Below are 22226 nucleotides of genomic sequence, written 5' to 3' on the forward strand. Positions count from 1 at the left end.
AAAGCCACATTCACTCACTGGGAGGAGATGGAGAACTGCTCATCTGTCACTCACAGACATGGTCCTTTCTGGCAGGATCTGAGACTGTTTTAAACAGCCAATCCCTTAACCTCGGATTCTGATGAAAGGGAAGGCTCAAGCCATCCAATCACACGTCATTGCTAGTCACTTACTTTTCATCTTCTCCTTGGCTCCAGCAATCATGTAGTAAAAGATGTGGAATGTCCTCTCGTCTCTGGCTTGGCGAATTGCCCGTGATTTTTCTAGCAGATCTGGTTTGGAGGGAGTTAGGGATTCTGGGGATACTGCGGGTGTTCTTCTGGTCTTCCACCTCCATCCCTATCACACCCAATTCGCACGGGATGACTTTCCAGTTCTGCCCCAGGAATCGGTAATGTCTAACTTTGACCATCGCCCCTGTGGACAAATGGAACCACTGGGTGCTGCCAGCAGACCTCAGATGTAGAAAGAAGGGAGGGGAATATAGTGAAAAGAGAAAGCATAGAAAGACCCCAGGAAGATGGTAATGGTAATGAGATGTTCCCCTAACAGCCATCACCAGCCAATTTTCTTTAAAATGAGCTTTCTTCAGACATTACAGAATGCAAATAATGATACCCTCTATGATTTATGATTCATTCCTATGTGAAACGATTGATATAAATTGTCTCACTGAAGCCTCACAAAGTATGCTAGGAAGTAAGTGCAACTATTATTGGTGTTTTCATTATGGGGAAACTGAGGTTCAGAGAAAGGAAGTCCTTTCTCAAGATCATACAGCTAGCAAGTGGCAAAGCTGTCTTCCATGCCCGCTGTTCCAAGAGTGGGGTCTGATGGGACGGAGGGGAGAGAGACCATAAACACACTATACTCATTAATTTCAGGAGAGCTGCTCTGCCACAGAGGGTGGCAGGAGGGAGAGCAGAGGGGAGGCAGGTGAGGGTGGCATGGAGATCACCGGGTCTAGGGTGATGAAAGAGGACAGCTGGGAGGCTGGGCTACTGTACTGGGTGGATTTCCACAGCACTAAGTGTGATGGTGTGGGATGATGGGGCTGGATCAGCAGACCTTGTCTTCTTCAAGTCCTAAACCCAGCTAGCAGTGCCTGGGCTACCATAGCCCCTGTCCTAGCTGGAAAGCAGTGATTCTCAGACTTTCTCACGGTGTGTCAAAATTCCTAGAGGGCTTATTCAAACCCAGCTTGCTGGGCTCCACCCTCCAACATTTGATTCAGTAGACCTGGGGCAGGGCCTAAGGTATACATTTCATATATATATATATATATATATGTGTGTGTGTGTGTGTGTGTATACATGTATGTATGTATAGAGCTTTATGTCAGTTCACTCACTCTATTCTCACATTTCTATGAGGCAGGTACCATTCATTATCATCCCCATTTTGCTGATGACAGGTGGAGTAACCAGCCCAAGGTCAGTCAGCTACGGGACAGGTCATTCGAGCATCACATGCAGGCTAGGCTGCTTCTTTGGGGTTCAAACCAGGGGTCCGGTCCACACATGTGTAACCACTGCACCACAATGCCTGCTGTTAAGGGGAGATTTGTTCTGGAAGAAACCTAAGAGGCTGGAAAGACAGGGGTGGCTCCTGGACTCTCCCAGCCTCTGGGCTGGAGGTTGGTAGGGGGCAGGGGTGCCCGTTTGGCCCAAGCTCAGGGAAAGGATACAGGTCTCAATGTTGGCTCCCACGATGTAACCTGTGACGTCGAAGTTGATGCGGATGAATTTGCCCTGCCAACAGGAAAACACAGTTCAGGCTTTGCTGCCCAACTTCAGCCTTTAACCCCATGCTGTGGGCAATCAGGAGGGAGATGTTACAGAGGATGGAGGAGTGAGGGGCAGGGAGATTCTTGCAAACACTCAGAGCCCCCGCAGGTCAACTCATCAGGCAGAACCAACATCTGCTGAGCTGAGACCACCCCAGGCCTGACAGCAACAGAACGTGTAAAACATGTTCACAGATCAATTTCATTTGGCTCTTGCAATGACCATAGTCCATCATGGCTATCCCCATTTTTTTTTTTTGAGATGGAGTCTCGCTCTGTTGCCCAGGCTGGAGTGCAGTGGCTCGATCTCAGCTCAATGCAAGCTCCGCCTCCGGGTTCACGCCATTCTCCTTCCTCAGCCTCCTGAGTAGCTGGGACTACAGGCGCCCAGCACCACACCCGGCTATTTTTGTATTTTTAGTAGAGATGGGGTTTCACCACTTTAGCCAGGATGGTCTTGATCTCCTGACCTCGTGATCCGCCCGCCTCCCAAAGTGCTGGGATTACAGGCGTGAGCCACCGCGCCCAGCCGGCTATCCCCATTTAAAAAAAAAATCATTTATTTATTAGAGACAAGGTCTTGCTCTGTCACCCAGGCTGGGGTGCAGGGGTGAAATCACAGCTCACTGTAACCTTGAACTCCTGGGCTCAAGCAATCCCCTTTTCCCCATGACCTCAGCCTCCCAAGCAGCTAGGACTACAGGCATGCACCACCATACCCAACTAATTTTTAAAAAAGTTTTTGTACAGATAGGATCTCTGTCTTGCCCAGGTTGGTCTCAGATTCCTGCACTCAAGCGATCCTCCCATCTCAGCCTCCCAAAGTGCTGGGATTACAAGAGTAAACTACCACGCCCAGCCCGCTATCCCCATTGTAAAGCTGGGAAAACTAAGACTAAGAGAGATCAAGTGACTGTCCAACATGACATTGCTCCTGAGAGGTAGAGCCCTAAGCAGAAGGAAGGTTTTTCCATATTCAGGGGCTGGAAAGGACTCCCTCCCCAAGCCCCACCCTGCTCCAAAACAAGCTGCACCCACATCATCCAACTGGATGAAACCTTCTCTGTGGGACAGGTGAGTACGCATTGGACACAATGCCCAAGCAGGCGCTGTGTAGGATGTCCTTTAGACAGGAATGGGTCATGTCCCTGGCCCTAGAGGCTCAACAAGTATCTCCAAAGATGGCCCTATCTACCTGCCTCAGCTAAGCCATGAAACCAAGAATGGAATCCAATCCTCCATCTGTTGGCATCAACCCTTTTCCTGTTTCCTCAATAGGCGAGACAGGATTTCATCCATTTCCTCCACCATGACATAATGTGGTGGGAAGTGTTGGCGTGTGTGGACACGATCCCCTAGGCTTGCTCAGTCCTTGACAAAACCTTCCAACTTTCCCTACTGGGAAACATGCAGTAGAGTGATTTGGGATGACCATATTCCAAATGGAGCCAGGGAGAGCCGGTTGGTCACAGGCAAGGCCCAGGCGCCTTTCTTCACTCTCCTTCTCAAGATGGCAGGGACACCAGTGAGTGGAGGATGTTTTTAGGGATTTGTCTTGCACTTACTTCCATTTATGACGGGGCTAGAAACATTGCACTGAATTGTAACATGCAAACAAAGTGCTTCTCAGTGGAGGCGGCACATCTGCTATGGAGATTTTGGAAATCAGTGGAAGAGATTATTTGGCTTGTCACATGATGGCGGGGGCCATTGTTGTTAGTGAACAGTGGGGCCAAGGATATTTTGGGAGTCCTGCAATGACCAGGAGAGTCTCTGACGCCAATCCTTGTCTACATCCCTTAAGACTCTTGAAGTGTCTCATCTGACACTCATGGAGGTAAAAATCTGTTTGTAATTAGCTAGACTTAGAACCTAACCTTTATGCCTTTAGATTTTTATGCCTTTTTTTTTTTTTTGAGACAGAGTCTCACTCTGTCACCCAGGTTGCAGTGCAGTGGTGTGACTTTGGCTCGCTACAACCTCCATCTCCCCAGGTTCAAGCGATTCTCCCACCTTAGCCTCCCAAGTAGCTGGGAATACAGGCGTGTGTCACCGCGCCCAGAGAAGTTTTGTATTTTTTATAGAGACAGGGTTTCACCATGTTGGCTAGGCTAGTCTCAAACTCCTGACCTCAGGTGATCTTCCCACCTCAGCCTCCCAAAGTGCTGGGTTTACAGGTGTGAGCCACTCTGTGCCCGGCCTAGATTTTTATGCTTTTAAATAAAAGCATTAAAAAGTGTTTAAAATGTTGTTGTAATATAAAAATATCCCATCTGTGTGACTCTAGAGAAGACTGTTTTTCGGTTCAGTGCTTCACTGAGAATCAGTTGTCATTCTGGAGAATCCCATCCCAACATCATCAGCGCCTGAACTTGACCCCTTTCCTTGTATTTGTAGCTGTCCCAGTGGATAGACCTAAGTGTCTGTCTCTTACTGTGTCTTCTGTTGGTGTGGCCTGGCCCAAGCATTGACATGCTGAAATGCACTTTATTTTATTTATTTATTTATTTAGTTAGTTAGTTTTGTAGAGATGGGGTTTCTCCATGTTGCCCAGGCTGGTCTCAAACTCTTGAGCTCAAGTGATCTGCCCACCTCAGTCTCCCAAAGTACTGGGACTATAGGCATGAGCCACCTCGCCGGGCCTGAAATGCACACTTTTTAAATGAATTGTCTTATGTTATTTCTTCTTCATATTACAGTTAGGGCATTACGCTGACGTGTATTCATCTAATCCGTGTAGGAGGTGATACTATCTATGATTCTAATTTTGGGCGAGGAAAGGAGACGTTGTGTAATTGTTTGTTACTAAAATGGGCCTTGGGGATTGCAGGGTCAGGGGCCACCATGTGAATATGCTCAGCAGAGCAGAGCTTTCTGCAAAGTCTTTCACGGGACCCCATCCCAGTGAGCAAGCGGCACTTAATAAGAACAGCAAATGAGAAACAAAGAAAGAGAATGGTGGTACATGTAAAAGTGCCTACTAGAATAATTGCACAGAGTAGGTACTTACTAAATATTTCTTGGAGAAGGTGTGTGCCTGGTACATAGTTGGCACTCAATTCATGTTTTGCTACATAAAATGGTATTGGATGTAAGGGTCTAGCACATAGCACGTGCTTAATAAATAATTTTTAAAATTTTAATAATAGAGATGGGGGGGTCTCACTTTGTTGCCTAGGCTGGTCTAGAACCCCTGGGCTCAAGTGATCCTCCCATCTCAGCCTCCCGAAGTGCTGGGATTACAGGTGTGAGCCACCGCACCCGACCAGTATTTGTTGAGTGAACAGTAAATGAATGAATGAATGAATGAATGAGAATGTGAGAGGCAGGAGCCCTTGCGAGATTGTAAGGTACAGCCCATCTCTCCAGGGTCAGATGCCCCTCCCACCTCCGCACACAGACACTCTGCAGCCCAGGCAGGAAATGACACCAAACCTTTTCTGGAAAACCCGCGTGGCTTTGCTACTTACGAATCGTGAGGAGTTGTCATTCTTGACTGTTTTGGCATTGCCGAAAGCCTCCAGAATCGGGTTTGCTTGTAGAAGCTGCTTTTCCAGCTCTCCCTAAAATTCATTCACATCTAGTTATTGGAGAAAGCAACCTAGGTCCTGACAGTTCTACCTTGGATAGATGTTGTCACAAAACTCTGCCCTTAACCCACAGGTTCTCTCCTATCTCCTACCTCCTCTTAGAACCCGATGCTAATGTCCAGATTTACAGGAGGATTTCAGAAGAAAAGAAGCAACTGTCTGAGCTCTCTCATAGCTAGGACATCTACTGCTTAGGAAGGTCACTTTTTTCAAGACTAGGGCCTACTCATCTCTACAATATCACTGCCACTCAAAGCCACTGCCTTGTACAATGCCGATGACATCATTTACATCATGATGAATGGTGCCCCACAGAGTTGTGCAGTGCACCACCTGCCCCACTGTACATGGCAGTCATGCTGCTGTTTATTTTTAACAAGCAATCTTCTTCAAGTTAAACCACTACAATCCTCCTTCTGATTATTTTAGTGTAATTTTTTTAAGCTGCAATTTTTCCTTTCTCAGGACAGAAAACCAGGACTGGTTTTCTGAAGTCTCCTACAGAAGACAAGTAAGGAATGCACAAAACCCACCAGGAATCCTCTTAGCAGACTGCAGAATAAAGCTTCAAAGCAGGTTGCCTGAGCTCCATTCACTGGGTTAAAAGGCAGCCGAGACTGTACATAGCCCACCGGCTATGTGCACAAATGCGGTCACGTGATTAATCATGGCAGGAAAGGGCCAATGTGGTAAGTTAAGCTGGGAAAGCAAAGGAGCTGCTCTTGGCCTAGCCCTAAAACATAGCGGCTGCAGATGGGCCCCAAAGCCTCCAGGCCCTGGATTCTGGGAGTTTTTCTCCTTGATCTCCCTCCTGCCTTCCCTTCCTTATTTTTCCAGGCAGCAGGGCTGGGCTGGACAGGAGCCGGGAAAGTGTCTAGAGGGGACAAGGATGGGCATGGCTTCTCCTTGTTCCTCTGCATGCCAGGAAGGCATCAGGGTACCTGGTCTACAGGACAAAGCAGGAAGCTGCTATTTGTTTCTGTTTTTATTCGTCTACACATCATCCTTTTTGTAGCTCCCAGAGAAAGATGAAGCAAAAGCCTCATTCGCATAAAAATCTTAGCCACAAGCGGAATCACCACAGCTGAGACCGGTGGAAATTTACGAGGAGCGCTGTGCGTGTTTCTTTGTTGGTGGGAAGATGACTAAAGGAATCACTTTTGTTCACATAAACTTGGGGTCTCCATGGTCTCTGAAAAAGATTCCCTTTCTAGAATGGGGATTCTAGCAGATAAGGTTGAAAAGTCCTGGCAAGAGAGCTTTAAATGAGGGGACCTGGTGCAAACCCTTCATTTCATAGATGACGAAACCCTGGCCCCGAGAAGTTAACTGACTCGGCCAAGGTCACACAAGAGCAGATCCCAAATAAGAACTGCACTTCTCCTTCTGATCTGCAACACTGTCACCCGGGGTCTAACTAAGATGGATTGAATGATCTTTTTGGGAGCCGAGGAAGACACCCGTGGGTTTCTTCTAGGGGTGGGACCCACATGTCAGCCCCCCAAGCTCTGCGTTAGAGATGAGTTCATATGCACAGGTCCAGGCAGGACCAGGTTATGCGTTGCGTAGCTGGGGCCTTACCGCACCACCAAAGCTAGTGCATCGCAACCTCCAAGATGGTTTCTGGAGGCTTGAGTCAAGCAACCAGCATGCAAGGGACAGACACACACTGCACACGCATGCACAGGGACACACTGGTGCACCAGGGACAGGGCTGGGGGAAGAAACTTAGGGATGATGGCGGGGAGAAAAGAGGGAGGCATGCCACAGCTGTGCCATTGACTATCCATTGAGCCAGGGAAGTTTGGTGCCTGACAGTCCTAAGACACTCAGCCAGATGGGACAGACGTCTCTGTCTAGGTTGTTCCAGTCAGGGGTACCAGGAGTGGATGCTTTGAAGGGTGCAGGGGTTCATTCTGAACCGGAGAAATCCATTTCAGGCTGAAGCGCAAATCTGGGGATTCCAATAGGAGTCCAGTGGGTGGTAAATGCACCCCCACACCCTGCCCTGGCATCAGACACCCACAGGATGGTATCTTGGTGCATTTACTTGTTTGAGTTGTGAAACTCCAGGGCCTACCCCATGTCTACCACCAGCTACAGGACTTGGTGGGTGCAACAGGACCATGCAGATCTAAATTCACTCCGTGCCTCCCCTACACACCAGGAAAACACTCTCAGTTACTCACGTAGGCAAAAGATGGGCCTTGCTGTGGTTGAACAACACAGTATAAAACAAATGTCAGTGTTATTTCCATCACATGGACATCAGGGGCTGGAGAATATATGACTTTGATCCCCCCAAACAGCCTGGAGTCCCCAAGACAGATAGGTCAGCTCCTTTTCCTTGATACTGTTTTTTCCCTCTCTGTTTAGCTGCAGGGATGCGATCACAGCTCACTGCAGTCTCAACCTACTGGGCTCAGGCGATCCTCCTGCCTCAACCTCCCAAGAAGCTAAGACTACAGGCATGCACACCATGCCTGGCTAATTCTATTTTTTTTTTTTTTTGTACAGACAGGGTCTTACTATGTCACCCAGACTGGTCCTGAACTCCTGGGCTCAGACCATCCTCCCGCCTTTGCCTCCCACAGCACTGAGATTACAGTCATGAGCCCCCATGCTCAGCCATTCCCTCCTTTTTCTAGTTTCTTAGAGATCCGGACATTTCAAAGGTTCTCATAATTACTGGGGTCACATTAGGCTCCTTAAAACAGTATCCAATGATCCAGTGAGACAACGCCTGAGATGTGTTTACACACGCGGCCAAAACAAGTAGCACATACTAGGCCCTTGATAAAGATGAGTTGTTAGAAAGTATTATGTCCTATTTTTACTCTTTAGGGAAAGCGAAGGCAGTGGAAACTGTATTTTAACTGCCACGCAGCCTTTGGAGCCATTGTTCCCCCTCACTATGGCTAGAAACCAACTTGCCAGAGACAACTCTAGGATGCTGAATCTTGAGTTTCCTGCATTTGTTCAGAGAAGGAAAGTTCTCCAAAGCCACAACCAGTGCCCATTTCAGATCTCCAAGGGCCTCTGGACAACCCAACCATGGTGGCTGCCCGGGAGTCCCCTCTGAGGGCCTAAAGCGACATCTGGAATGGCGAACACTGGAGACACCCCCACACCATGGTCAGATCTCCATCCTACCATCTTTCTGCCTGCGAACCTGCAGACGGAGGTGCTGGCCAGTCCTGGCGGCCCCACCGCGTGCCCCCTCCTGTGGGACAGATGGGGCGGGGCTGACACACAAGGAGGAAGAAAAGGATGGGCCCTAGAGGGGGTGACTCTAGAAACCTCCTCTTCTTTTCCTCCCAAGCTCTTAGTCATACTGTGTCATCATTAGTCATACTGTGTCATCATTAGTCATACTGTGTCATCATCTGTTTATTTCTTGGATTATTTGACAACTACATGCTCTTCCACAGGTCCAGAAGCTCGCAGAAGCGAATAACAGCATCTCTCAGACTTATCCCCAGGTCCCCACCCCAAGTGGTGCCTGGCACACAGTAGGTGCTCAATACACAGTTACTGAATGGCATTGCACTGAAGCGCATGGGCCAAGTGATACCAGCATCTCCATCCCAGGGATGGGGGACATGTGGAGGAATCAGGGAACCCAGAAGGTACCTTAACCCCTAGGACTTTACAGAGATTCACTGAAGGGAGTGCTTCTCAATCTAGGGTAGCTGTCCCACCCCAGGGGACATCTGACAAGTCTACAGATATTTCTGGTTGTCACAACTGGAGGGAAGGGGGCTATCGGCGTCTAGTGGGTCGAGGCCAGGGATGTCGTGAAATATTGTACGAAGCACGGGGAAGTCCCTCCAAGAAAGAGTTATCTGGTCCAAAATGACATCAGTGCCACCACTGAGAAGCCCCGACGTGAAGGAAGATCTCACTGCAGAAGGAAAGGACTTATTCTCATTTCACAAAACGGACCCCCTTCTGGAAGGATGCTTCCAGCTGAACCAAGAAATCACCCATACTCAACAGGCCTGCTCGCCAAAAAGATGGTCCCTCTTTGAGTCTTCAGGGGAGGGGTAGTCAGACAGGGCCTGAGTTCTTGCAGCGATGTTCTGTTTGTATCGCGGTTGCGCTGCAAGCTGGAGACCGGTTGGCTAAATCATGGTCTCTGACTGGGAACTGCCACTCACCGTGATACTTGTGTCTTTCTTGCCCTTGTGGGAGGAGGCCACCACGGCCAGGTACTGAATGACCTTCTTGGTGTTTTCGGTTTTCCCGGCTCCGGACTCGCCTCTGAAAGACACAGGAACAGTGACCCAGTGGACATCATCTATGCACACGTTCCATGGTGACCTTTCCGCGGCTCCATGAGCCAGGCAGAATGATACTGATCATCACCACCATTTCCCAGACGGTGAAACGGAGGCTGCCAGAGGGGAAGGAACTTGCCCAAGGTCACATCTCTGGTAGTGAGCTGAACTGGGTCCCCAACCTAGGTCCAATGCCCGATCTATTCCTTCCAAGAGGACGTACAAAAGAATTCAGACACAAAGAGTGAAAAGGTGGGCTGGGCGTGATGGCTCACGCCTGTGATCCCAGCACTTCGGGAGGCTGAGGTGGGAGGATCATTTGAGCCCAGGAGTCTGAGACCAGCCTCAGCAACACAGAGAGACAATGCCTCTACAAAAAAATTTAAAAATTAGCCAGGCATGGTGGCACATGCCTGTAGTCCCAGCTATTGGGGAAGTTGAGGCAGAAGGCTCACTCGAGTCCAGGAGTGCAAGACCAGCATGAGCAATACAGCAAAACCCTGACTCTCTAAAAAATAAGAAAAATTAACCAGGCATGGTAGTGCATGCCTGTAGTCCCAGCTACTCAGGAGGCTGAGGTGGGAGGATGGCCTGAGCTCAGGAGTTTGAGGCTGCAGTGAGCTATGATCACACCACTGGACTCCAGCCTGGGTGACAGAGCAAGACTTCATCTTTTAAAAAATAGGGTGAAAAAGAAAACCTTAGTTTTCCTACAAGGGTCCAAACAGGTTTATTTGGAATTGTCTACTTTTAAGACATCATTGGCATTGCTAGAAATGGAAAGACCAGGCACAAGGCAGCCTTCAAGAAAGGACTTAAGTGCCTCTGGAGTACCAGGACCTAAAGTTTAAGAAGCTCCCTTATGGAAAGAAAAATTTACCAAAAAACTGGTTATCCCATTGATCACTGAGCAGAGGCAAGTCCCTTTATCTTCTGAGGAATCCCACCCCATGTATCAGGAGGCTAGCTGATGATCTCAGCCAAGTATCTAAGGATAAGCCCAGTTGAAGTAATTCACACTAAAGTGTAAATGACTGATATGTTTAGATCAGTATGACATGGTTTGTCTTATCAAAGAAGTGTGTACTCCTGGAATATGAAGGTAGATTTTTTTTTATACCAAGGTAGTCTTCATGAACTAGCTACCCGTTTTGGCCATCAGAAATAATCACAATGGAATGGCTCCATCTAGATACCGCCTCTATGTCCCACCACTCCTAGTGAAAGATAAGAACAGTGCCTTGACCGAAACTTCAGTTGTTTATCGTCTTCTCCTATTTTTTCAGTTTACTTTTGTTTTTTGTGTTTTCTTTCTTTGCCTCATCTCTCTCATTTTCTGAGCTCACTTAATACTCTAAAATATAAGAGAGATTTTTTTTTAAGTTGGGAAAAGAATTTGTTCACCCCAAGGTCGGCCCAAGGTTCTCTGTGCTGAACCAGAGCCACCACAGCTAGTACAGTCTCTGCTCTTCTTCCTAATTAGGAAGTAAAGAAATTAATTTTCTCTGCCAAGGGCCCATTAATAACTTGGCTCATGGCTTAAAAAAGAAATAGAAGAAAAGAAAAAGAAAGAGGGAAAGAAAAAAAAAAGTGGCCCAAATTGCTGGGCCTAATCCTACAGGTCCAACTGTCCAGAAATCAAGTGTCTGATGGCCAAGAATGATGGAACATCTTGCAGTGACTTTGTGCAGTCCCTTCCCCTCCTAGAGGCCTTCCTTCCCAGTGGCCACATTGTTTCACATGGCCTCAGCGGCAGTTTATGAAATGGGAACCATGAAGGTATTACCCTATATCCCCAGAAGGGGAAACTGAGACCAGATTGTGTGTGTGTGTGTGTGTGTGTGTGTGTGTGTATGTGTGTAAAAGAGGAGGACTGGCCAGGTGCAGCAGAGAATTGGCCACGTTTATATTCACAGCTACTCAGGAGGCTGAGTTGGGAGGATCCCTTGAGGCCAGGAGTTTGAGAGAAGCCTGGGCAACAAAGCAAGATCCCATCTCTTAAGGGAGAGAAGAATTGGCATAGCAAGATCCCATCTCTTAAGAGAGAGAAGAATTGTCATTGGGGAGATATAGAGGGAAGGGTCCCTTGCTAATTGCTCTACATGAATTATTTCCTTTATCCTCTTCCTGCCTCCATGTTGTTATAGAAGGAGGAGTCTTGCACAGAGTCGGTAAGCAATTTTCCCTAGGTCACACAGCAAAGAAGTGATACAGTCAGAATGGAAAGTCAGGTCTCTGATTCTAATGCAATCAGAATTCCTTTTCCTACATTTCACCAAGTTGTTCCATGACACAGGCCCAACCCTCTAGGGGCTTGCTTTCCAAGGCCAGAAGAAGGGCTGGGGAAGGGGAATTGATATTTGTTGAAGGCCTACACAGTACTAGGCTTTGGGCTCACAAACCTTTACACTTACTCTACCCAGCAATCTAATGAGAGAGTTATTAATTATCCCCATCACCCACCTGGGGAAAATGAGGCAAAGAGAGGTTGAAGTAAATTGCTGCAGCCCACAATTGCTCTTGTTTTCACACAGATAGGAAATGGAGGAGAAGCAGGATTTGAACTTAGGTCCACTTGACACCAGGGCCCATGTTCTGCCTCCTACCCTTTTATTTTAACAAATCAGCAAAGAGAAAAGACAGAGTGAAGTCCCAGCACCACTCCATCGGAGTTCTGCCATATACTCCAGGAGTCTTTACTTGCCCTAACCAATGAATGAAGCCACTCAGTCATTCACACCCAAGTATGAATTACTTCAATCAGGCTAACGTCAGAACTTTGCTAGACTTCATTCTAAAGTGAAGGGGATGGATTCTGATTCAAGCAAGAGAAAGTAGAGAAACTTTTGGATGTAGGAAACCACTTGTGTAGGTGGTCATGAACCTATTCAGATCCAAGACAAGAATCAGGACAGCAGTGTGCACAAACAACACGTGTGAAACACACTCTTCATGCTGACAAACCAGTGTTCCTAGACTGCTGGTGCTCCCTTCTCTTTCCCACAACAATTCCTTCCTTTCCACTCTGGCCTTGAACCTCCCTCACCTCCTCCCTTTTACAACAAAGACATCACCGGGTGCGGTGGCTCACGCCTGTCATCCCAGCACTTTGGGAAGCCGAGGCAGGTGGATCACTTGAGGTCAGGAGTTCAAGACCAGCCTGGCCAACATGGTGAAACCCTGTCTCTACTAAAAATACAAAAATTAGCTGGGCGTATTGGTGTGCGCTTGTAATCCCAGCTACTTGGTGGAGGGAGGGGGCTGAGGCAGGAGAATCGCTTGAACCCAGGAGGTGGAGGTTACAGTGAGCTGAGATTGTGCCAATGCACTCCAGCCTGGGCAATAGAATGAGACTCCATCTCAAAAAACAAACACAAACAAACAAAAAACCAAAGACATCAACGTGCCCCATCCATGGCTATGGTCTTCCACTTTGCCCAGGATGGGGAGTGGGACGTAAACTCTGGGACTCTACCCCTTCCCATGTAGCTGCTGGGCTCCACTGTTCCCAAGTTCTGTTGAGAAAAACAAATTGCCCTGGGAGGTTCTGCCAAATAAAACATCCCAAGCTCCAGGCTCGTGAGCGTCTGAAGGTTGATATGCTCTGAGTTGGTCCAGAAACATTCATAACTTGGCTTTTCTGACCTCCACCTCTAGGGGTGAAGATGCCTTCCTGGTCTGAGCACCCTAAACTCCTTTCTTGTTTCTTCCTCTTCCTGTTCCCAGAGAAGGACCGGACTCATGACCAAATACGGCCTCCTGGCCTTGTAATTACCCCAATGCCAGTTCCTTTTAATCAGTCCAGCCCCAGCGGCTGGGAGGAACCACCCAATGGCCACTTAACCCCTCATCCAGGCTGGCTTCATCAGTGGGACCTGTACAGTCTTACAGGGACCACCCTGTGCTTGATTTAATACTCTAATGCTGCCATCTGGAAATTATTCATAATTCTTTATAAAGGCTCTGCATTTTCTTTTCTTTTGAGACTGAGTCTTGCTCTATTGCCCGGCTGGAGTACAGTGTGTGATCTTGGCTCACTGCAACCTCTACCTCCCAGGTTCAAGTGATTCTCCTGCCTCAGCCTCCCAAGTAGCTGGAACTACAGGTGCCTGCCACTATGCCTGGGTAATTTTTGTATTTTTAGTAGAGATGGGATTTCACCATGTTGGTGAGTGAGGCTGGCCTTGAACTCCTGACCTCACGTGATCTGCCCGCCTCAGCCTCCCAAAGTGCTGGGATTCCAGGTGTGAACCACTGTGCTCAGCCAGCATTTTCATTTTGCAAAATTTTACAAATTCTGTACCTAGTCCTGGCTCCCGAGGTTGAATATTGCCAAGTCCATTGCAGCCTGTGGTTTGTCATTTGTAGGAAAGCCAAATTGTCTCTGATGAACCGCACAGCTATTCAGTCCCTGGTCTTTATGTGACTGGCAAGGCATTCTGGCATTTTGTACTGTACAACTCCTACACATCCTGCAAAACCCCAGGCAGAACGCCTCTCTCCCCTACAGCATCAATTGGCAGAATAGCATAATGGGCTCCAGGGCCAGGTTGCTCAAGTTCAAATCCCTGCTCTGCCAGTTACCTGTGTGTGACCTTAGGCAAGTCATTTAGACTCTCCATACCTCAGTTTCTTTACCCCATTATAAAATGGGTATAATAAAAACACTTACCTTGTATGATTTTTTTTTTTTTTTTTTTGAGACAAGGTCTCACTCTGTGGCCCAGTCTGGAGTGCAGTGATGCAATCATAGCTCACCGCAACTGAGAATTCCTAGGCTCGAGTGATATTCCTGCCCCAGCCTCCCAAGTAGCTGGGACTACAGGTGCACACCACCACAGTTGGCTAATCTTTAAATTTTTTGTAGAGATAGGGGTCTCACTGTTTTGCCCAAGCTGTTCTCGGACTCCTGGTCTCAAGTGATCTCTAGCCTCAGCCTCCCAAAGTGCTGGGACTGCAGGCATGAGCCACCATGCCTGACCTTTTATATGATTCTTATGAGGATTAAACGAGTGAATATTTATATGAAATGCTTAGAACAATGCCTGGTATATCAAAATGCTAGTTATTATTACTTTTGTTTTTTGAGATAGTTTTGCTTGCTGCTCAGGCTGGAGTGCAATGGCACAACCTTGACTCACTGCAATCCCGAACTCCTGGGTTCATGTGACCCTCCCACCTCAGCCTCCTGAGTAGCTGGGATGACAAGCATGTGCCACTACACCTAGCTAACTTTTTGGTTTTGTGGAGTCTCGCTAAGTTGTCCAGGATAGTCTTGAACTCCAGGCCTCAGGCAATCCTCCTGCCTTGGCCTCCTAAAATGTTGGGATTACAGGTGCGAGCCACTGTGCCCACCTACTATTACTTTTATAACCACTGCTTCCTTAGTGCTTATCTATTGTTTGTATAATGATTTTCAACTTTCATCCTATCATTAAGATATAAATAATATTCACAATTTCCCACTGTTTAAGCTAGGAGTTAGCAAACTCTGTAAAAGCTCAGCTCTCCACTGCAGCACAAAAGCAAATATGTAAACAAGTGGGTGCAGCTGTGTTTCAATAAAACTTTATCTAGAACAAATAGGCAAGGGCCTGATTTGACCCACTGGTCAAATTTGTCCTTCCCTGGCCTGAGTCCCTTAGCACCTTCTCATCCACTTTATTTATTTATTTTATTATTGTATATATTTTTTGAGGTGGGATCTCACTGTGTCACCCAGGCTGAAGTGCAGTGGTGTAATCTTGGCTTACTGCCAAATTTCTGCCTCCCAGGCACGGTGAGCTGAGATCCTCCTGCCTCACCCTCCTAAGTAGCTGGGACTACAGGCACATGCTATTACGCTCAGCTAATTTTTGTGTTTTTTATAGAGACAGGGTTTTGCCATGTTGGCCAGGCTGGTCTTGAACTCCTGAGCTCAAGCGATCAGCCTGCCTTGGCCTCCCAAAGTGCTAGGATTACAGGCATGGGCCACCGTGCCCAGCCTGTCATTCATTTTAGACGAAAGTTTAAACTCCTCCCCAGGGCCTGGAAGCACCCCCCCTACCTCTCTCTAATTTTATGTGCCACCATCCTCCTCCTCTTAATTTAGCCCCTTGATTACACAGCTCTTTCTCCAACCAGGCCCATGGCCTCTAATTAAACTGAGTACACTGGATGGATTACATGCTAGACAAAATACAACTCAGGCCTAAAAATTACATTTATTCAGTTTTCAGTTTTCCTTCCTTTCTTTTCTTCCTTCCCTTCCTCCCTTCCTCTCAATCTCTGGGTCTTGCTCTGTTGCCCAGACTGAGGTGCAGTGGTACGATCACAGCTCACTTAGCCTCTAACTCCCAAGCTCAAGTGATCCTCCCTCCCCAACCTCCTGAGTAGCTGGGACTACAGGCATGCACCATCCCACCTAGCTAATTTTTGAATTTGTTGTACTGATGGGGTCTCACTGTGTTCCTCAGTTTGGTCTCAAACTTCTGGCCTTAAGCAACCCTCCTGCCTCGGCCTCTGAAGACCCTGAGTTTCCAGGCATAAGCCACCACACCCAGCCAATTTCCAGTTTCTTAACTGCATAACCAAACAGTTGGTTCCAGCCTGGCTTCTCTTGACCATCAACTATGCCTGAAAGCTCAGCCCTACTGTCAACTTGCAGGTCCTTCTAGTCACTTCGGCTGAATTTCACAACAAGGAAAATAAAATCTAATACAGAGACTGAAGATGTTGGTGGTTCTGGGGTGACTGGAAGCATTTGCAAATAATAGTTGCATCGTTTTCGGATTTCCTCTCTAACAATGGCTAACGCCTACTTCTCCAGCATTGGTTGTGTGTGGGCAGTGTGCTGAGTCCTTGCTAACGCTGCATTCCAGGAGATGGAGATACATAACAGCGAAGTCAACAAAAAAATAATCAAGATAGTTTGTGGTGGAGATATTGCTACATCAGGGTGATATGACTGAGAAGATCGAGGGGAAGGGAGGAGAGGGGAGGCTGTGGATGGGGAAGCCAGGGAGTTGCTGAGCCTTGAAAGTTACAAGAGAGCCCTGTGGGAATGATGGAGGGAAGGGTGGGCCAGGCAGGGCAAATGGTGTGGACAGAGGTCCAAGGGAGGGAAATGCTGGGCTTAGGTATAAGGCAGAATGCTCTCCGGTGTGGCTGGAGGGCCACAACAGAGGCGGACAGCAGGAAGTGACGAGGGAAGAGCGGATCCACACTCAATCTTCCAAGTCATGGTAAGGAATCTGAGTTTTATTCTCATGGGTGCAGGAAACCATTTCAGGAGGGGAATGGGGCTTTAGAACCAGTGTGGGGAGAATCAAAACTGCAGGATGGGCTGGGCACAGTGGCTCATGCCTGCAATCCCAGCACTTTGGGAGGCTGACCAAGTTGGGTGGATCATCTGAAATCAGGAGTTTGAGACAAGGCTGGCCAACATGGAGAAACCCCATCTCTATTAACAATATAAAAATCAGCCGGGCATGATGGCATACTACTCGGGAAGCTGAGGCAGGAGAATTGCTTGAACCCAGGAGGCAGGGGTTGCAGTGAGCCGAGATTGCACCACTGCACTCCAGCCTGGACAAGAGTGAGACTCTGTCTCAACAAAAAAATAACAACAACAACAAACTGCAGGATGGGCCAGGCGCAGCGGCTCATGCCTGTAATCCCAGCACTTGGGAGACAGAGGCTCCCTGGGTCACCTGAGGTCAGGAGTTCAAGACCAGCCTGACCAACATGGCGAAACCCTGTCTCTACTAAAAATACAAAATTAGCCGGGCATGGTGGCACATGCCTGTAATCCCAGCTACCGTGAGGCTGAGGCAGGAGAATCACTTGAACCTGGGAGGTGGAGGTTGCGGTGAGCCAAGATCACACCATTGCACTCCAGCCTGGGCAACAAGAGCAAAACTGTATCTCAAAATAAATAAATAAATAAATAAATAAACTGCATGATGGATACTGGATTGCAGGAAGGATTTTTAAAAAATAGTGAGCACTTTCACTGCAATAGCAATTGATCATTACAAAGTGCTCGCCATGGGGTAGTGGCCTGTTTCTCCGTTCTTCACATGTAGTGACTCGTTTAATCCTTCCAACAACACAATGGGGTGCTTACTGTTCCCATTTTACAGATGGGGACACTGAGGCTCAGAGAAGTAAACCGACCTGTTTCCTGGAGCATACAACTAGACAATGATGGGGCCAGCATTCAAACCCAAAGGGTTAGGTTCTGGAATCCACACTTTATGACAGCATGCTAATGAATATTTATTCAATGAATAATGGATGAATATTCCTATTGAAGGAAGGAAGGAAGGAAGCAAGCAGTGGGAGCAGGGAGCTTAAGAGACTACTGCAGAGGCCTTGGTGAGAGGTGATGGGACCGTGAACTACGAAGAGGTGGTGGAGTCAGAGGAATGGACATAGATGAGAAATATTTCAGCATCACACTGTCCAAGTTAGGAACCACTATCCAAATTAACTAAAATATTAAAAATTCAGCTCCGTAATACACTTGCCACTTTTTAAGAGCTCAATTAAGTGAACTTTTAAGTGAACATTTTAAGTGAACTCATCACAAAGTTATGTTAGACAGCACTGCTGATGGCATGGGTGCTGGAAATGAGAGCAGGGTGGCCTCTTCTTCATCTTCACAGCCTCTCCATAAGCTCAGCTCAGAGAGGTTAAGTGACTCATGCATAGCCACACAGCTAGGAAGTCATCTGAAAGTCCTACTCTTTCCTGCACCTCTCTGTTACCACACTTAATTCATTCACTCAACAGAGGGCAGTTGAGCAACACTATTTTGGGTCCTGGGGAGGAGACATGTGGCTTATGCATGGGTTTGGCTCCTAGGGGATCAAATGCCTCCGTGGTCAGCTGAAAAACAGCCCCCACAAGAATGTCCATAGCCTGTCCTCAGAATCTGTGAATATGTTTGCCTGAGATGAGGAGACTGTCTTGGATAATCTAGGTGGGACTAATATAGCCACAAGGGTCCTGGGCCTTATAAGAGGGAGGTAGGGGGACCAGAGAAAGAGATTTGAAGATACTGTGCTGCAGGATTTAAAGATAGAGGAAGAGACCATGAGCCAAGGAATGTAGGTGACCCGTAGAAGCCAGAAAACTAGGAAACCAGGTCAGCAGGTTGTTTTAGCATTTGTATCCACATAGCTAGGTAGCATTATATCTCTAGATCCAGACTATTCATTGTTAAACATCAAATGTTTACTTCTGACCATGGAAGATGAGAATTCAGTTCCCATCTAATCCTCTTCCCTTTCCCCACAGAGCCAATTCCATCACAGGTAGTTTTTCTGGTTAGATAAATATTCCAAACTTGCACAGCTGGGCTCCTTAGTCCAATGTGATTACTTCTCCTTCCATCCCAACTTTTGTTTTTTCCTGGAGTTTATAATTGCCTTTGTTTTATTGTTTCCAGGTTTTCTAGCTGTATCAATCCCAAACTTATGAATTGTTTCAATCTTCTCTTGATACAGTTCATTGCCATCCTACCATCCATCACCACCTGCAATTCTTATTACTAGTTTTTAATTGCCCTTCCAGATAATTTTATGCAAATAGGAAACATATGCATGTCCACGCATTCCTGCTCTTTTTAAAGACGCACACGATTACATTATGCATATGCTGGTTTGCCCTTGTGTTTTCCCGTCATCGATATATCTATAATAAAGAGCATTCTAAGCATAAATAGATCAGCCTCACTCTTTGTAGTGGCTACCTGGAAATGCTGTATTTTATTTAAATAACCCCTGTTAATTATAGCTTTAGTTGCTTCCAAAAAAATATATATGAATATAAATATATTAAATATAATATATATTATATATTAAATTATATATACACACACACAGTCTATCCTCAATATTTACATATTCCATATTTGCAAATTCACCCACCTGCTGAAAGTTATTTGTAACCCCAAAATCAATATTCATGGCACTTTTGTGGTCATTTGTGAACATGTGCAGAGCATGGAAAATTCGACTCCACCAATGCACACGTTACCAGCTCAGGTTGAACAGGGGAATGCTCTACCTTCTAGTTTCAACTCTCATACTGTAAACAACTGTCCTTTTTCTAGCATATTTTGTGCCACCTCTTTTTGTATTTTTGTGGCTTTTTGTTAGTTATTTTGCAGTTTAAAATGTCCCTTCAGATATGCTCCCTTTAGCAGCACACATACTAAAACGTCCCCAGCATAGTGCTCAAGTGTTGGCTCATGTTTCCAAGCACAATAAGGTTGTGATATGCATTATGTAAGAAATACACATCAGATAAACTTCATCCAGGCATCAGCCACAGAGCTGCTGGCTGTGAGTTCAATGTCCATGAATCAACAATATATATTAATATGTTACTTGCATATAAATACAATAATGAAAATTCTCTGAATGATTCTAAAATTGAGTTACTATCTTCTGCCTATGTACCTAGGTCTTCAAAGAAATGGTGACACCAACCACCACACCAGCCACCAAATATGGCTCTGATGTGTTTGTGGCTTGATAATTGTGAAATATTAAAGTGATAGTTTAACATCTTCCCTATTCATACAGATGGCTGTTATGCAACTAGATTAGATTCTGCATATAAAATGTTTAGTTCAAGTCCTGGCACACAGTACATGTTCAATAAATGCTAGTTTTTTGGAAGGAGGAGAGGTATGGAACCAAATGATACCAGATGTCATTAAGAGTTTAAGTTTGCCTGCCTCTGCAGAAGAACATGTATCACAAATGTTTAATGAGTATCTACACTGTGCCAGGTATAAAGAGAGGCACTTGGAACCGTGAACAAATCAATCCGTACTCATGCTTCTTTTCTTTCATAGGTTGGATCTCGACTCCGGAAAACAAAACAAAACAAAAACAGAGTATAAAGCAGTTCCACTTACGTGCATAGAATGGACTGGTCCTCCCGATCTGCAAACAGAAAGAAAAAAGAGCCATGAATTAAAATGAGCTCTGAGCTAAGGGTCTGGACTTGGCTCCTCCCAGGGACATTCTAAAGTTCCTCCATGCCGGCCCCACTGGAAGTGACAACAGGTCAGCTGGGCTTATTGCCCAGGCCAGAGGAGCCAAGACCAAAGCCAAAAGGGCAGCCCTAAAAAGTCCAAGAGGCAGCCCCAGAAAGATGCTGGAGCCTGACTGATCCAGGAGTCATTAGCATCCAGCCACATCAGTTCTGGAGGTGTTGCTGGAGGCCCACCCCACCCAGATTAGGTTAGGAACCGAACACGGATGTTAGATCTATACAGATTGGAGTCCCACTTAGCCACTTCTCTGCTCTGTGGCCTTGGGCAAGTATTCTTAAACTCCATGCCTCAGTTCCTTCATCTGTAATATAGTATTGTGCACATTTGTGTTTTTTTGTAAATCCAGCATCCATTTCCTCTTCTTCCAGAAGCATCCTGTGGTCCTTGAGGTTTCCCCCATCACCCCTGCCATCATGTACAGTCTTACTGGGACTGCCTCGTAAATACCTTCAACAAAGAGGTAAGAATGTATTCCAGGCTGCATTGGTCGGACTCTCTGGCCTAAAACTCCAAGCTCAGTCAAGGACAGGGAAGCACAGCAGGTGGACAGAGCCCTGAGGCAGACTTTCTTTCTGCCCCTGGGCCCAAGCAGCCCCAGTTTCTATCATATACCTAGCCTGATTCCCAGCATTCCCGCCACATCTGTGAGCTCCTCCACACTCCCCTACAAATCCCTTTCCTCTACTAGATGACAGAGTCAGTCTCCATTATTTACCACCAGAGAAACCCAAAAGATACAGAGGTCATCAAAGAACTAAACGTGATTAAGCAGACATTACCTATCACCTTCTACTCTTAAAGAGGCCTCTGACGTGGAGCCAGGCTCTGAAGACCCATTTCCTTCCCAAAGAGAGATCTGAGAACAGTTACCAACACTTTCAATGGTCACCTAATGATGTAGAAATCCCAGTATCATATCTGCTGATGGACAATGCCTGCCACAGTGGCAAGCATTTCTTACATCCACTCCCTGGCTTCAGTCCTACTAGTTCAGTGCACAGCTCTCACAAGCTTCATTTCATCAAAAGTCTCCTAGGCTTGGTTTAACATTGTATCTCTAGTACTGGCAGATAGATAGTAGGTGCTGAATTATACTTGTTAGATAGATGGACGGATGGATGGATGGATAGATGGATGGATGAGTAGATGGAAGGGAAGATGAGTAGATGGAAGGAAGGAAGGAAGGAAGGAAGCGTAGATGGGTGAACTGAAGGGTGGGTAGATGGGTAGGTAGATGGATGGATGGGTGGATGGATGAATAGTCAGATGGATGAGAGGGTGGATGGGTATGTGGATAGGTAGATGAGTAGGTGAGTAGATGGGTGGGTGGATGGGCAGATGGGTGGGAAGATGGATGGATGGATGGATGAACGGACAGATGGGAGGATGGATGGATGGATGAACGGACAGATGGGAGGATGGATGGATGGATGGATGGATGGATGGACAGATGGGAGGATGGATGGATGGATGGATGGATGGATGGATGGATGGGAGGATGGATGGATGGATGGATG

At 46.8% G+C, this 22226-nt stretch overlaps 1 protein-coding gene across 5 annotated transcripts in view; it reads right to left on the reverse strand.

The window, feature by feature from the left end:
• MYH11 (myosin heavy chain 11) overlaps positions 1-22226 on the reverse strand; it is a 157765-nt gene that overhangs the window by 72827 nt on the left and 62712 nt on the right. For 2 of the 5 annotated variants that reach the window (XM_023189733.3, XM_023189731.3), the window contains 6 exons: positions 20569-20596; positions 9537-9639; positions 7566-7586; positions 5257-5349; positions 1688-1751; positions 174-272 (listed from right to left, as the gene is read on the reverse strand). In XM_023189733.3, coding sequence (XP_023045501.1) covers positions 174-272; positions 1688-1751; positions 5257-5349; positions 7566-7586; positions 9537-9639; positions 20569-20596 — 408 coding nt within the window. Of the gene's footprint in view, positions 1-173; positions 273-1687; positions 1752-5256; positions 5350-7520; positions 7528-7565; positions 7587-7789; positions 7809-9532; positions 9640-20568; positions 20597-22226 lie in introns of all 5 variants that reach the window. The other 3 variants (XM_023189735.3, XM_023189732.3, XM_031934478.1) reach the window with 2 other exon arrangements.

Source organism: Piliocolobus tephrosceles, chromosome 17, assembly GCF_002776525.5.
Source record: "Piliocolobus tephrosceles isolate RC106 chromosome 17, ASM277652v3, whole genome shotgun sequence".
NCBI classification, from domain to species: Eukaryota; Metazoa; Chordata; class Mammalia; order Primates; family Cercopithecidae; genus Piliocolobus; species Piliocolobus tephrosceles.